Source organism: Manis pentadactyla, chromosome 15, assembly GCF_030020395.1.
Source record: "Manis pentadactyla isolate mManPen7 chromosome 15, mManPen7.hap1, whole genome shotgun sequence".
Classification (NCBI taxonomy): Eukaryota; Metazoa; Chordata; class Mammalia; order Pholidota; family Manidae; genus Manis; species Manis pentadactyla.
The window spans coordinates 11375647-11389252 of NC_080033.1; the positions used below are offsets into that span (position 1 = coordinate 11375647).

General features: G+C 48.4%; 1 protein-coding gene across 2 annotated transcripts in view; it reads right to left on the bottom strand.

Moving 5' to 3' along the window:
* SPTBN4 (spectrin beta, non-erythrocytic 4) overlaps positions 1 to 13606 on the bottom strand; it is a 62675-nt gene that overhangs the window by 7957 nt on the left and 41112 nt on the right. For both annotated transcript variants that reach the window (XM_057492819.1, XM_036896547.2), the window contains exons 21-24: positions 4166 to 4390; positions 2922 to 3011; positions 651 to 929; positions 428 to 558 (exon numbers count right to left, since the gene is read on the bottom strand). In XM_057492819.1, the coding sequence (XP_057348802.1) occupies positions 428 to 558; positions 651 to 929; positions 2922 to 3011; positions 4166 to 4390 (725 nt within the window). The remainder of the gene's footprint in view (positions 1 to 427; positions 559 to 650; positions 930 to 2921; positions 3012 to 4165; positions 4391 to 13606) is intronic.

The window sequence follows — 13606 nt, forward strand, 5'->3', positions numbered from 1 at the left end:
CGGCCCCTCCTCCTGACCCCAGGAAGGCCATAGGTCCAGCCATCCTGGAGTCTCAGGCCACTCCCAATCCAGGCTTTGCTGTCTCAGACACTGTCCAGACCCTGGGCAGGAAGAGGACCCTTCCCTGTCCTGAGCTCTTACATCTCTCAGCAGTCCCTGACATTGCCCCCCACCACCCCAACGCTGGAATCCCAGTGCTCCTGGCCCCACCCTCTCAGTCATCCCTGAGCAGCGCCCCTCCACTCTGCCCCCAACTCCTGGCCAAACTCCTAGGGCTGCATATGGCGGGAATGAGGCCCCCTCCCACCTGATGTCCCATTCTGGCCCTGTCCCAATATCCAACAGCAAAGCTTCAGATCCTGCGGGACCATTCCCTAAGATCTGGCCCTGCCCGCGCCTGGCCCCAATCCCACCGCCGCCCGCCCACCTGTCCGGGTGCCCCATCTCCAGCAGCGCCCGGCACTGGCGCGACAGCTGCGCGATGCTTTCCTCGTAGTTCTCCACGCCCTGCTCCAGCTGCAGGTGCTTCTTGAGCAGCTGCAGGGTGCTCTGTTCGTCCTGAGGGCACACGGCGCCCGCGATGAGGTGGCAGCGGCCGGCTCCGGGCGCCAGAGCCCCCAGGCCCCCCGCCCCCCCCAGCCCGGGCGCACCTTGCCCTTGTCCTCACTCATCATGAGCAGCTCCTGCTCGCCCAGCCACGCCTCCACCTCGGCCACGTCGAAGTAGTACTGCTCCACCTGGAAGGCGGCGTCTAGCACCTGCTGCCGCCGCTCGGCCGCCTCCCGCAGTCCGGCCCAGGCGCTCTGCAGCTGCTCCTGCCCGTGGCGCACCGCCTCCGCCTCTGGGCTGCGCAGCGACGCCAGCGCGCCCGCGCGCTCCAGCACCTCCTCCAGGCGCGGCCCGTGCGCCTGGATCTCCCGCCGCAGTCCCTGTGAGCCGGACAGAGGGGAGAGGCACCTGCGGAAGTCCGGCCCACCCCGGGAACAGCGAACACCCGCACCTTGGCCGCCACGTGCCAGGACCCGCGCTTGGCTGTCACTCGCTCTCTCAGACCCCCACGAGGCAGGCGGGAAAACAGACACGGAGAGACGAAGTCTCAGAACAAGCAGCTGGTAAGGGAGTGGCAGGATTTGAAAGCTGGAGGCTGGCCCCAGACACTGCTGTCACCCAGAGTCCTGATGGTATAAGACGCGTCCTAATGCCTGAAATCTCGGTTTCTCCTGAGGCCTGAGAATCCTGCTGCTTAGGATCTTTTAGGGTATAATGTATATACAGGGAAGCACAAAAGTCTTAGGGGTACAGCTGGACACAGTTACCCATGTGCATGCCAGGGTACCCAGATCAATATATGGGACACTTGTTACCCCAGACGGTCCCCTCAACCAGCTCTGTACTTGAGTACCTTCTTTAGCCCCTCCTGTGCCTCAGTTTCCTCAGCTGGTAAATGGAGATATTGATAACAAGAGTGCCTGCTGCCAGGCAAATGGCTAAATAAGGGTTTTGCATGATGTGACCACTCATCTAGACCTCACTCCAACCTCCACCTGGGAGTCGGACATCATACTCATGTTAACAGAAGCGGGAACAGGCACAGAGGGGTTGAGGAACTTGCCCAAGTCACATGGCTGAGGTGGCAGCTACCTGGTCAGGTTGTGTGCCATGGGGCACTAGAACTGTGCTTGCCATGCAGTAGGTGCTCAGACAATATTATCTGCTATTATTCACTTATCAGGCTTGTGTGTTCGGCAGTCCTGTAAGTGTTCGGTACAGCTGAGCTCCTCCCCTTTTAAGCATGGAACACACTTGATCACTTTCTTCAGAACGTGATGCGCCAGCAATGAGGACAGCCGAGAGTATTTTCATCAAGATTGAAAAACAAACTCTAAGAAAAACCCCAGCCTCTTAAAGAACTCCATCTAGTGCAGCGAGGTCACCAACCTTTCAAAATAACTTGTGTACCCACCTCCCCACCATTCTTCTGACTATTCTGCCAACTTATATTTCTTGGTAAAAGGGGGGAATGACAATATCTACCTCATAGGGTTATTTGGGGGGCTTTAATCATTGTGCTATTGTTATTATTATTTAACTGTCATAAATAATATTTATCATTATTGTTGTTGATAATCATTATTATTATTCCTCTTCTATGTCTCTTTGGGCTTTGGTGAACACAGTTGCTTTGACCAAAGGATTCCTCTGCTAGCCCAACTCTACAGGTGTGGAAACTGAGGCACAGAGAGGTAAACAGGGATCTGTAGATTTTAGGAACTCAAAAGTCCCACCGCCGATCAGCTTAGAAGTCAACACTCTGTCATTGAATATCTCTGTTATTTCTCCCTATAGGTGTGCTTTTTTGTTTGTCTGTTACTGTATTTCTTCTTCTTTGACCAGTAGCCATTTCGCTTGCTTCTACTCACGGGACCCTGATTTTCCCTTGGGGAATCCCCTTGCTTCCATCTCAGCCCAGGTAAATTTAAGGTTAACTCTACCTGCAGGTTCAAAGGGTCAGCCCTTAGCCTGGAACAGGCCTGTCAGAGCAGTCTAAATCCCTGGCCACCGTGATTCAGTCAGGGATGGGCATGTGACTCAAGGTGAGCCAATAAGAATTATTCCTGGGACGAATGCTGAAATTAGAGAAATTCTGGTGGGATGTAAACTTGAATCTTTTGAAAGTCTTTTACCACTGAGAGAGGAGAGCTGGCATGAGAACAAAACTAACACAGAAGCACACACACACACACACAGCTGAGATTCATGAATCATGGAAGCACCTGGATGCATCTGTACCTGCTGTCAATCGTCTTTTCAATCATAAGAGTCAAGAAATTCCCTTTTTTTGGCTTTAACCACTCTGAGCTGTTTCTATCACTTGTGCCCAAATGTGTCCTAACCCACACCCCTACCCTGGCTCCGCTCACCTGGTTCTTTTTGATGTACTGCTGGACAGCCTGCAAACCACTGCCTCGCTCCGTCTGCATGGCCAGTGGCAGTCGCTCCTGGACCCATGCCTGGGGAGGATACAGGGAGCAGGTCAAGTGGAGAATGCATCTAAGGACCCCTGCCCCCCAGCTATACTGTAAGTCACCTGCCCAGCCTCCAAGGGCCTTCATTTCCTGAGAGCTGGGTCACACCTTTGGTCTCCTCTCTTGATGTGCTCTGTCTTTTTCTCTCAACTCTAGCCAGGCTCCTGCTTACCTCTGGCCTTTGCACAGGCAGGTCTTGCTTCCTGGAATTCCCTTCCCACTCCCTCAGCTGGCTCACTTGTACTCTTCCTTCATGCCTCAGCACAGACAGACCCTCCTCTAGGGAGCCCTCCATGACTTTGCACCTTGGCCAGTTGCCTCCTCAGGGCTCACACAGACTCCTGAACCCCTGCCCCCCCAACCCCCTAACAGCCCTAACCACACTTGCTGTCACTGCCTGGAGACAAGTCTATTGGCCTCTTTGGACGTTTGAGCCCTCTTTGGGCAGAAATGGGGTTGGCCTTGGTCAGCCCTGTGACCCCAGCATCATCCAAACACAGGATTGGGCTAAAGCATCAAGTGAATGAGCAAAATCATGAGTGAATGAAAGAATGAGCAAATCAGGAAGTGGGTGACTGAAGGAGGAAATGAATGCATGAGCGATGAGTGAGTGAACTGAGAGAGAAATTCTCTTTAGTTTTACTGGTGGGATGTAAACTTGAATCTGTTGGAAGTCTTTGCCAGCCGGAGAGGAGAGCTGCCCTGAGAACAAAGCTAACACATACACACACACACCACCAGAGCTGAGAGATTCATGACACATGGAAGCACCTGGATCCATCTGTACTTGCTGTCCAGTCTTTTCAATCATAAGGGCCAACAAATTCCCTTTTTTGAGTGAAGAAAGGAATAAAGGTTGAGTCAATGAATAAATTTTTCTTTATGAATAAATCAATGAGTGATTGAAAGTGAGTAAATGAATGTTAAAGAATGAATGAATGAATGAATGAATGAATGAATGAATGAATGAATGAATGAATTTGTAAGTGAGTGAGTAACGAGTGAGCGGAGGATTGAATGACCCGGGCCGGTCTCTCAGCCAGCTGAACCCTTGGACCTTCCAACAGCCCCGCCCCGCTCCCAGTCTCCGCCCCCTTGTAGTTATCCCGTTACTGCCCGCATCCTCGCGCGCTCCTCACCAGCTCGTCGTCGAGGTCGTGTGCCACCTGGTGCAGCTCCTTAGAGGCGAGCAGCAGGCGGCGGCGCTCCTGCAACGGTTCGAGCAGGCGCACCAGGCGCTCGCCCACCGCGCTCTGCCGCTCGCCCACCAGCTCCTTGCTCGCGGGCTCCAGCGGCAGCGCCGCCGTCTGCGCCTGCAACTCTCCCACCTCGCGGTACCACTCCTCCACCTGCGACTCCATCGACTGTGGGGACAGGCGCAGGGTCAGCGGGCCCCCACACCTCCCATCCTGCTGTGGCTCTCCAATACCTCCATGGTGACAGCCAAAGCCTTCGCCGTGGCCCACCACCCCTCTCTCCTTGCTCAGTCCCCTCCAGAAGCTCTGCACTCCTCACTGGCCCTGCAACACGCTAAACTAATTTCCGTCTCAGAATCCTTGCCTTTGCTGTTTGCTCTGCCAGACATGCTCTTCCGTTGTCAATCAGATTTCAGCTCAAAGATCATACTCTCAAAGGGGCTTACCTGAGTCCACTAATGGACTAAAGCTGTCCATTAATGCAATAACTCTCAGAACAACCCAGCAAATTCGAGGGTATCCCTGTTTACCAGAGGTAGAAACTGAGGCCCAGAGAAGTTAGGGAATTTGTCCAAAGGGCCAACTTTTTTAGATGTCATGAAGACAAAGCTATAGTGATTTTAATGTTGGTGTGCCATAAGGATAGACAGAAAGTGCAAAAGCTGACCCACATACCCAGGGGAATTCATGTATTTTACAGATGCCATTTCCAATCTCCAAAGGAAAGACGGATTATTTAATGAATGGTCATGGGCCAACTGGCTAACCAATTTAGCTGGATCCCTTTCTCAATCTTTATGCTAAAAACAATTCCAGATGGATTGAAGACTTAAATGGAATAAGTCCATAAGGCACTAGAAGAAAACCTGGGCAAATGCTTTCATAATCTTGGGGTAGAGAAAATCTTTCCAAGCATAAAAACTATAAAGGGAAAGATTTATAAATCTGGCCACATAAAATGCTTCAGCATCCACCAAAATTTCTAGACAGAGTCAGAAGGCAAATGACAAACTGGAAAATATTTAATACATATGAAAGCAAGGAATTTGTTTTCTTAATCAAAAAATTCCCTTTTGTCCAGTTTCCTTTGCCTCTTTGGCACTTACCACCATCAGATAACTGTCTCTAGTTATGGTTTTTTTCTTTTTCAATTGGTCTCCTGCTTCTAGAATGTGAGCTTCATGAGGTAGGGGCTGTGTCAATTCACCTTTGTATTCCTGAGTGCCTAGAACAGTGTCTGGCGTGTAACAAGTCTTCAACTGTCATTTGTTCAATGCACAGATGAATGACATCAGCAATGAAAAAGACTGCCCTGAAGAGAAATGGGTGCATCTGATGTGAACAGGCAACACAAAAGATGATGATGTCCAGGCCCACTATGCAGTAGGAAAATACAAATTAAAGCAAGGTTTATCTTCCTATTCATCCGATTGACATAAATGTAAAAGATGGATAATATCTAGTATTGGCAAAGATGCAGGGAGATGGGCACACTCACCCACTGTCAGTGGGGGTGTAAATTAGTAGAGCCTTTTTGGAAGGCGATTTGGCAGGCCCTACCAAAATGCAAAAATATGCATATGCTTTGACCCAGCATTTACACTTCCATTTCTAGGAATATGTCTCAAGAAACACTGGCACATATGCACAAGGATGTTTGTCCAAGGATGTTCGTAGTAGCAGAGATGCTTATCTAAAGAGCACATTGTAGTGAAGTTTATAGTGGAAAAAAATGGAAACAACCTTGGTGTCCATCAAGAACAAAATGACTAAACAAATCCACATCAGTGAGGAAAATAATAGCCACAGCTTACCATTAAGAGGAAAAAGCAATTTAGAACATACATATGAATTTATATTTGTCACGGGCTGCAAATGCATAAAGATTTCCTGGAATTAACAAGAAATTAATAACAGATGGCACCTATTGAGAGGATGAGAACTCAGTGAATAGGAACAGGGATGAAGGAGAGATTTTTCCACATAGGATTTTTTATATAGTTTTGGATGTCTGAACCATAAAATGTACGTATTAAACATGAAAGACAAATAAAAACATTAAAAATTCATATAGGTAGATTAGTAAATGCATAGAAAGAGGTCTAGAAGGACTCACACCAAATAATAACAGAGGTTCCCACTGGAATGTGGATTTGGGAAGTGCTTTGAAGGGAGACTTTATGCTTCACTGAAAACTTCTAAGTCAGTAAGATCTTTCACCAAAAGAATATAGTATGTATTCCTTGTGTGATTCTAAACAGATGGGGGAAAGCTAGAAAACAACATAACAATAATGAAATTAAGTGGTAACAGATTACAGCAAAGGACTGCAACCCCAAACTCAAAACTCAAGAACCAACTGAAGACTTCTGTTCCAAGGCTCTGTAATATAGAACTGTTGATTTTGCTGGCCAGACACACATCCCTTAATTCCAGGCTCCTCAAATCCCACTCTCAGGTCCTGAGCCTCCTGTGGGGACTAATAAAACTTAGAGGGCCAGGGGTGGCCACATGACCCAACCATAGCCAATCAGAACACTGAAATCACTCTGGCTACAGGAATTGTGTAAGAGATGGCATGTGACCTAAGATTGGCCAGTGAAAACTCTTCTCACTTTTGCTGGAAATGTGAGTTTAGGAAAGGTGCTCTCTTTCCCCTGGGGTTCCTAAGCTGGAAGAACATAGGTGTGGGGTTTTGGGGGCCAACTTGCAACCAGGAGGAAGCTACCCAACAATGAGGTCAACTCAAAGAAAAATGGGGCCCAGAAACAGGCAGATTTCTGAACACATAATCTGAGTAACTGATCCAGCCATGCTCCCAGCTGTATATACTTCATGGATTTTTCAGCTATGTGAGCCAACGACATTCCCTTTTAGCCTAAGTCAAGTTGGGTCTTTGGTATGCACCCCAGAGGCCTAGTGATACAGTTCACAATCTGTGGGATTTTTAAAAACGGGTAAAAATCAAACCTTATTAACAAGTCAAAACTATATAAGAGGAAATTTTTAAAAACACGATTACAAGCTGCAGGAATCAAAGAAAAATAAAATAGTCACCCCTCAAAAAAATTTTGCTACGAAAATCATTGTAGTGACGTGTAGAAAATCAAAATGCACTAGAATTCTGGAAACTCTTAGCTATAGTCTGAAATGTTAAGCTTGTTAATCCCAGTTTCCCCATTAGATGAACACCACTCCACAGCCTCTCCAGTAAGTGGTCGTATGGCCTGAGATGGAATAGTTGTAGGGACTGCCACTTCTCTACTTCTACAAGAATGCCATGTATCCATGTATTTTGAACACCCATTTGATGTGTACCCTTTCCTGCAAACATGGGCAAAGGATACTGCAGTTCAATGGTCCTTAAACACTGTAAGGACGTTCTGCCTCCTACAATGTTAAGGGAAATGCAAATTAAAAGAACTACAAGATAATATTTTTCACTTCCCAGATTAGCAGAGATTGAAAAGTTTCATAATACCTAATGATAGTGACCCTGTGGGGACATGGATGTTCACACCTTTCAGCCCCAAAATTTTACTTTGAGGACTATTTTCTACAGAAACGCACACATGAGCTCAAATACATATGGACAGGGATTATCTGGTGCAGTGATATTTCTATTAGCATAGACTGGAAACAGCCCAAAGGGCTCTCACCAGAAGGCTGGTTAAAAGCACAAGTTTAAAAGGACAGGGTCTGCCCACATACTCTTGCAACAGGGACGGCCGCCCAGGGTATTTTGCCAAGTGAAAAAAGTAAGCTTCAGTATGGTCTGTATGCCACATGTATGTGTGTGTGCGCACAAAACACTTCTAGAAGATAGAAAGAAGACTTGAGAGAAGATACGCCCCTGGAGATGGGCCTGCGTGTGGAGGGGAAGACTTTTTACATTATATCCTTCTGTTTGAACTTCTTACCATATAGGAAACATAGCCTGATGTCTGGGCACTGGTCTGAGCACTTGACAGGGATGGACTCATTTAATCCTCACAACAGCATATGAGGGCAAAAAAGACAGGAGTTTGTTTCATGCACAGTTGGATCCCAGGGCCTGGCACTGTGCCTGGCACCACATAGGTCTCTGTACATGTGCTGTGACTCATTTGGACTAAACACCACGCCACTCTGCTTCTCTCAGCTGGGCAGTATTAAAGATTAAAAATGTAAAATTGAAACTAACTTTACACATCCAGAGGAGCCCAGAAGTACTGCCACATCCTATCACATGGCTGATTCTTGCAAAGACTGTTAAGTCAAAGCCAGACACAAGGGACCATACATTGTATAATTCCATTGACAAGAAATGTCCAAAATCGGCAAATCTAGAGACAGAAGGTAGAGCAGTACAGTGAGTAAGTTGGTGGAAAGAGCTAATGGGTCCAGGGCTTCTTTTGGGTGGGAATGAAATATTCTGGAATTAGATAGTAGGGAGAGTTGCTCGATTTTGCAAATGCACGGAAACCCACTAAGTTGTGTACTTCCGAAGTGTGCACTTTATGATATGGAATTAAATCTCAATTTAAAAAAAGACATTAAAGGTAATAAACAAAAAACCCAACCAGAGGAGCCTACTTCCCCAAAAGCCTCAGGTGCTGGCCACATGGTAGGCAGTTGCACAGCAGGCCCTGACCCCCAGACAAGGTATATTCGTCCTCCAGTCCACCTTGCTGCCTTCCCATTTTCTGGTTGGGCAAACTGAGCCTCAGAGAGGAGCAGTTTCTCTATAGTACAGAATAAAAACTGCCAGAGGCAGAATTGGAACCAAAGACCAGGTGACCACAAAAGCCTAGTGGATCTCAGTCACTCTGCTTCTCTACACTTGAGGCGCGTACGGGTGGGGTCACTTGTACTGGGTCGTACGGCAGCGGAATAGGGATTCCAGCCCTGGACTGCACAGCTCCTGAATCTGAGCTCTTCTCCTAGACCATGTTGAGCTAGATGAAGAAAGGCTGGGCAGAGAATGAAAAGAGGAGAGGAGGATGTTTCCTTGGCCAGAGAAAGAGCCTTAAGGTGGGGGGGAGGCGGTTGTAAGGAGTCCCCAGGAAACCAGCCCAGCAGTGGAAAAGCGGCCAGTGCATATTCCCCCTGGCTGGTCCTCCTCAGATGGCGGGAGGCCAGTACTGCCCTCCCCAAGCAGGAGCTGGGGGCTGAGCCAGACCAGCTGGTCAGGCGCCTGAGGACTGGGAAAGCAGGGGCATGGGACTCCACCATCTGGCCTCTCAGTCAGGAAGGACATTTGGGCGGGAGGTCTTGAGAGACGACTCTGGGGTCCGTGGTCCAGACCTGGGAGGGGTGTCCCAGGAAGCCTGCGGCAGTGGCTGCGGTGTGGCCAAGGGGGAGGGCTTGAGGTGGACACAGCGACACAGAGAGAGAGAGGGATGGAGGTTGCGACGGAGAAGTGAAATAAAAAAAGACAGGGATAAGAGAGGGAGAGGGTAAGACAGAAATAAAGAGAAAGAGACACAGAGATGGAGACAGAAGGACAAAGAGAGAGTCAGAAACGGGAGAGACAGAAACTAACGGAAACTAGGAGATGCAGAGGAACAAGGAGCCGGACTGAAAGACAGGCCCAGAGAGGGGCAGTGGGAGACACGCCATTCACGTATCAATGCCCCAAGACCCAGCCAGCACTTGCGGCAGCCAAGCCTGGCCCCCACGGCCTGAGGGGTGGGGCAGCCAGGAAATGTGCCCGGCTGGATGGCAGCTGTCCCTCTCTCCTGCATATGCCCAGTGTCTGGGCGCCCAGGCAGGCCCCAGAAGACAGTGGGGCCTCGGAAGGCCCCTCCCCTCCCCAAAGGCAGCTCCTGAGGCCCAGCTGGGCTCCATCTGGGGACTGTGGGCCACTGAGTCACTCCCGCCTCGGGCTCCCTCTGCTGGGGAAAGGGCCCAGGAGTCCTGTACTGGAACCTGCTGCTGATGCCCATTCCTGTGTGACCCTGAGCCTGTCCCTCGCCTCTTCTGGGCCTCAGCCTCTCGCCTGAACAAGGCTTTCCTCCACGGGGAGGGGAGAACTGATTCTACACTCTGGCTAGAGCTTCCTCCCTCTGAAGCCCAAATGGCCAAAAAGAGACAAGGATGTTAGAACTCACAAGTTATCCAAAAAATGGCAAATGCAAACAGCCATCCATCAGAATGTGAAAAATCTAAAAAGTCTGATAATACCAGGTGTTGGTGATTATGGGCGGAAACAGGGCCTCTCATTCGCTGCTCGGGAGAGAGCATGAATTTTTAGCTGGACTAGGGCAAGCGATTTGGCAAGATCAAGTGAACTGAAGGTAGTTTTAACTGCTGGAACTATATTCATGTCTCACATGGTATCCCTCAAAATACATTTAAAAAATCTATATGGATGGGGGAAATATCCCAAATGGATACAAACAGAAGCAAATGAAATGACTGCTTTACATAAATAACTACACTGAAGGTGGGAAAATAACTACCAAGTTTCTTTAGAACACAGTGTAGTGATGATACACCCTCCGGGTGAAGACAATGAACATTTTTAAAAACCTATGAACAAGAAAACTCTCTTGAATATAAACATGAACAACTTCTTCATGAGCATATCTCCACAGGCAAAGGAAACAAGCAAAAATGAACAAATGGGACTATATCAAACTAAAAAGCTTCTGTACAGCAAAGGACACCATCAATAGAACAAAAAGACATCCTACAGTATGGGAGAATATATTCATAAATGACAGATCCGATAAGGGGTTGACATCCAAAATATACAAAGAGCTCATGCACCTCAACAAACAAAAAGCAAATGATCCAATTAAAAAATGGGCATAGGAGCTGAACAGACACTTCTCCAAAGAAGAAATTCAGATGGCCCACAGGCACATGAAAAGATATTCCACATCACTAATCATCAGAGAAATGCAAATTAAAACCACAATGAGATATCACCTCACACCAGTTAGGATGGCCACCATCCAAAAGACAAACAACAACAAATGTTGGTGAGAATGTGGAAAAAGGGGAACCTTCCTACACTGCTGGTGGGAATGTAAACTAGTTCAACCATTGTGGAAAGCAATATGGAGGTTCCTCAAAAAACTAAAAATAGAAAAGATACCATTTGACCCAAGAATTCTACTCCTAGGAATTTACCCTAAGAATGCAGGAGCCCAGTTTGAAAAAGATATATGCAGCCTTATGTTTATCGCAGCATTATTTACAATATCCAAGAAATGGAAGCAACCTAAGTGTCCATCAGTAGATGAATGGATAAAGAACATGTGGTACATATACACAATGGAATACTATTCAGCCATAAGAAGAAAAAAATCCAGCATTTGCAACAACATGGATGGAGCTAGAGGGTATTATGCTCAGTGAAATAAGCCAGGCGGGGAAAGACAAATACCAAATGATTTCACTCATCTGTGGAGTGTAAGAACAAAGCAAAAATTGAAGGAACAAAACAGCAGCAGACTCATAGAACACAAGAATGGATTAACAGTTACCAAAGGGAAAGGGACTGGGGAGGATGGGTGGGAAGGGAGGGATAAGGGGAAAAGGGGCATTATGATTAGCACACATAATGTATGGGGGTGGCACGGGGAAGGTAGTATAGCACAGAGAAGACGAGTAGTGATTCTACAGCATCTTACTATGCTGCTGGACAGTGACAGTAATGGGTTATATGTGGTGGGGACTTGATAATGGGGGGAATCTAGTAACCACAATGTTGCTCATGTAATTGTGTATTAATGATACAAAAAAAAACATATAAACAAATACTGAATCTTAGATGTATCGGATCAGCAATTCTGAAACCACTTTTTGCATTGTCTTTTAATCCTCATGATGCCCACAAGAGGTCAGGACTATTATTGTGCCCATTTTATTGAAAAAAAAAATGGAGGCACAAAGAGAAAAGTAATTTCCAGGTCACCCAGTTGATAAGTCAGAGAGCCGGGCACCCGGCTCCAGCATCTGATGCTGTACAGCCTTGCACAGTCCTGCTGCTCAATGGGTGACTTAGCGCTAGGGTCCTTCCCACTGCACAGAGGAGGCGTCCCAGGCCAGGCCGCTTGGCCAACATCACACAGTGGGTAAGAGGCAGAGCTGTGATTCAAACCCGGACCCACCTGAGTCCCAAGTCTGTGCCTTATCCACAACAATATTCTGCCGGGGAAGAATGAGTAATGATGGTAAGGCCACCAGTAACCCACAGCAAGAGCTGCTGCTCTGCTGGCTGTCCTCGCTGGCCCCTTCTGACCCACAGGCTGGCTTCTCCACCATGCTGTGTGCCCAGCACGGCTGACCTGTTTTGACCCTGCCTTCAGGCTTCCGTGTGGGCTGGGCTCCGGACTAGTGATGCAATTTGCAGGGCCACGTGCAAAATGACAATGTAGGGCTCCTTGTTCAAATATTAGTAAGAATTTCAAGACAGTGACAGCAGAGCATTAAACCAAGTGTGGGGCCCTGTGGGGCTGCCTGGGTCATACACCCAGGAAGCCAGCCCTGGTTGGACTAAGGGGAGGCAGCAGGAGACTGGGAGAGGGAAGAGTAAGGCTGGGGTACCATTTCTTGGCTCCCCTACTGCAGTTGTGCCACAGGCTGGCTGCCATTCTTGACTAAGGGTCCCAGCTACTGCCTGGCGACTCTCTCCTTCCTCTCCTGCCCCAAACACTCCCCCTGTAGCTTCCCTGTCACCTGCCCATACCTTTGTCCAAAGACTCTGAAGTCTTCCTCAAGTTTTCCTCAGTACAGCATGCCTTCTGCTGCCAGTTGGGACCCTGACAGTCACAGATCCTGTTTCTTGGGAAAAGTGTGATTTCAGGAGTCACACTAAGCGGGTCCTTTCAGTGCACAAACTCACCTGGCCCTGGGAGGCCTACACTGATGTTATCCTACTTAAGAAGGGATGACAGAGGCTCAAAGAGGGACTAACTGGGATTTGAACCCAAAACCATCTGTCTCCGCTGCCCAAGCTTTTGTCACTAAGCCCCTGGCTGCTTTCACTGCTTGCTCCCTCTTCTGTCTGACCACCTAGGCCACACCACTTGTCTCTGCTGAGATGCTGGGCAATCCCAGAGAGCCAACTTGGGGCTAAGTCATCCCCGTGGTCCACTGCCTGCCCAGCCAGTGGGGTCTGGGCCTCAGGCAGTAACTGGTTTTCCAAATGCCAGGGACAGGATCACCCTCCCCATGGTGGCCTGGGTATATTAAGGGAGGAGGGTGGACAGGAACTAAACATGGTCCTGAGTGGCTTCTTGGTGGCTGTGTGATCTTGGGCTGTGGTTTCCTCCCCCACACACAGTGGAGATAAGCACAGTACCTCCTCCAGAGGGCTGCTGGGAGGCTACTGGGGTTACCAGTGTGGGGCATACAGTGTACATCAGTGGTACTCATGTTCCAGTGACACAG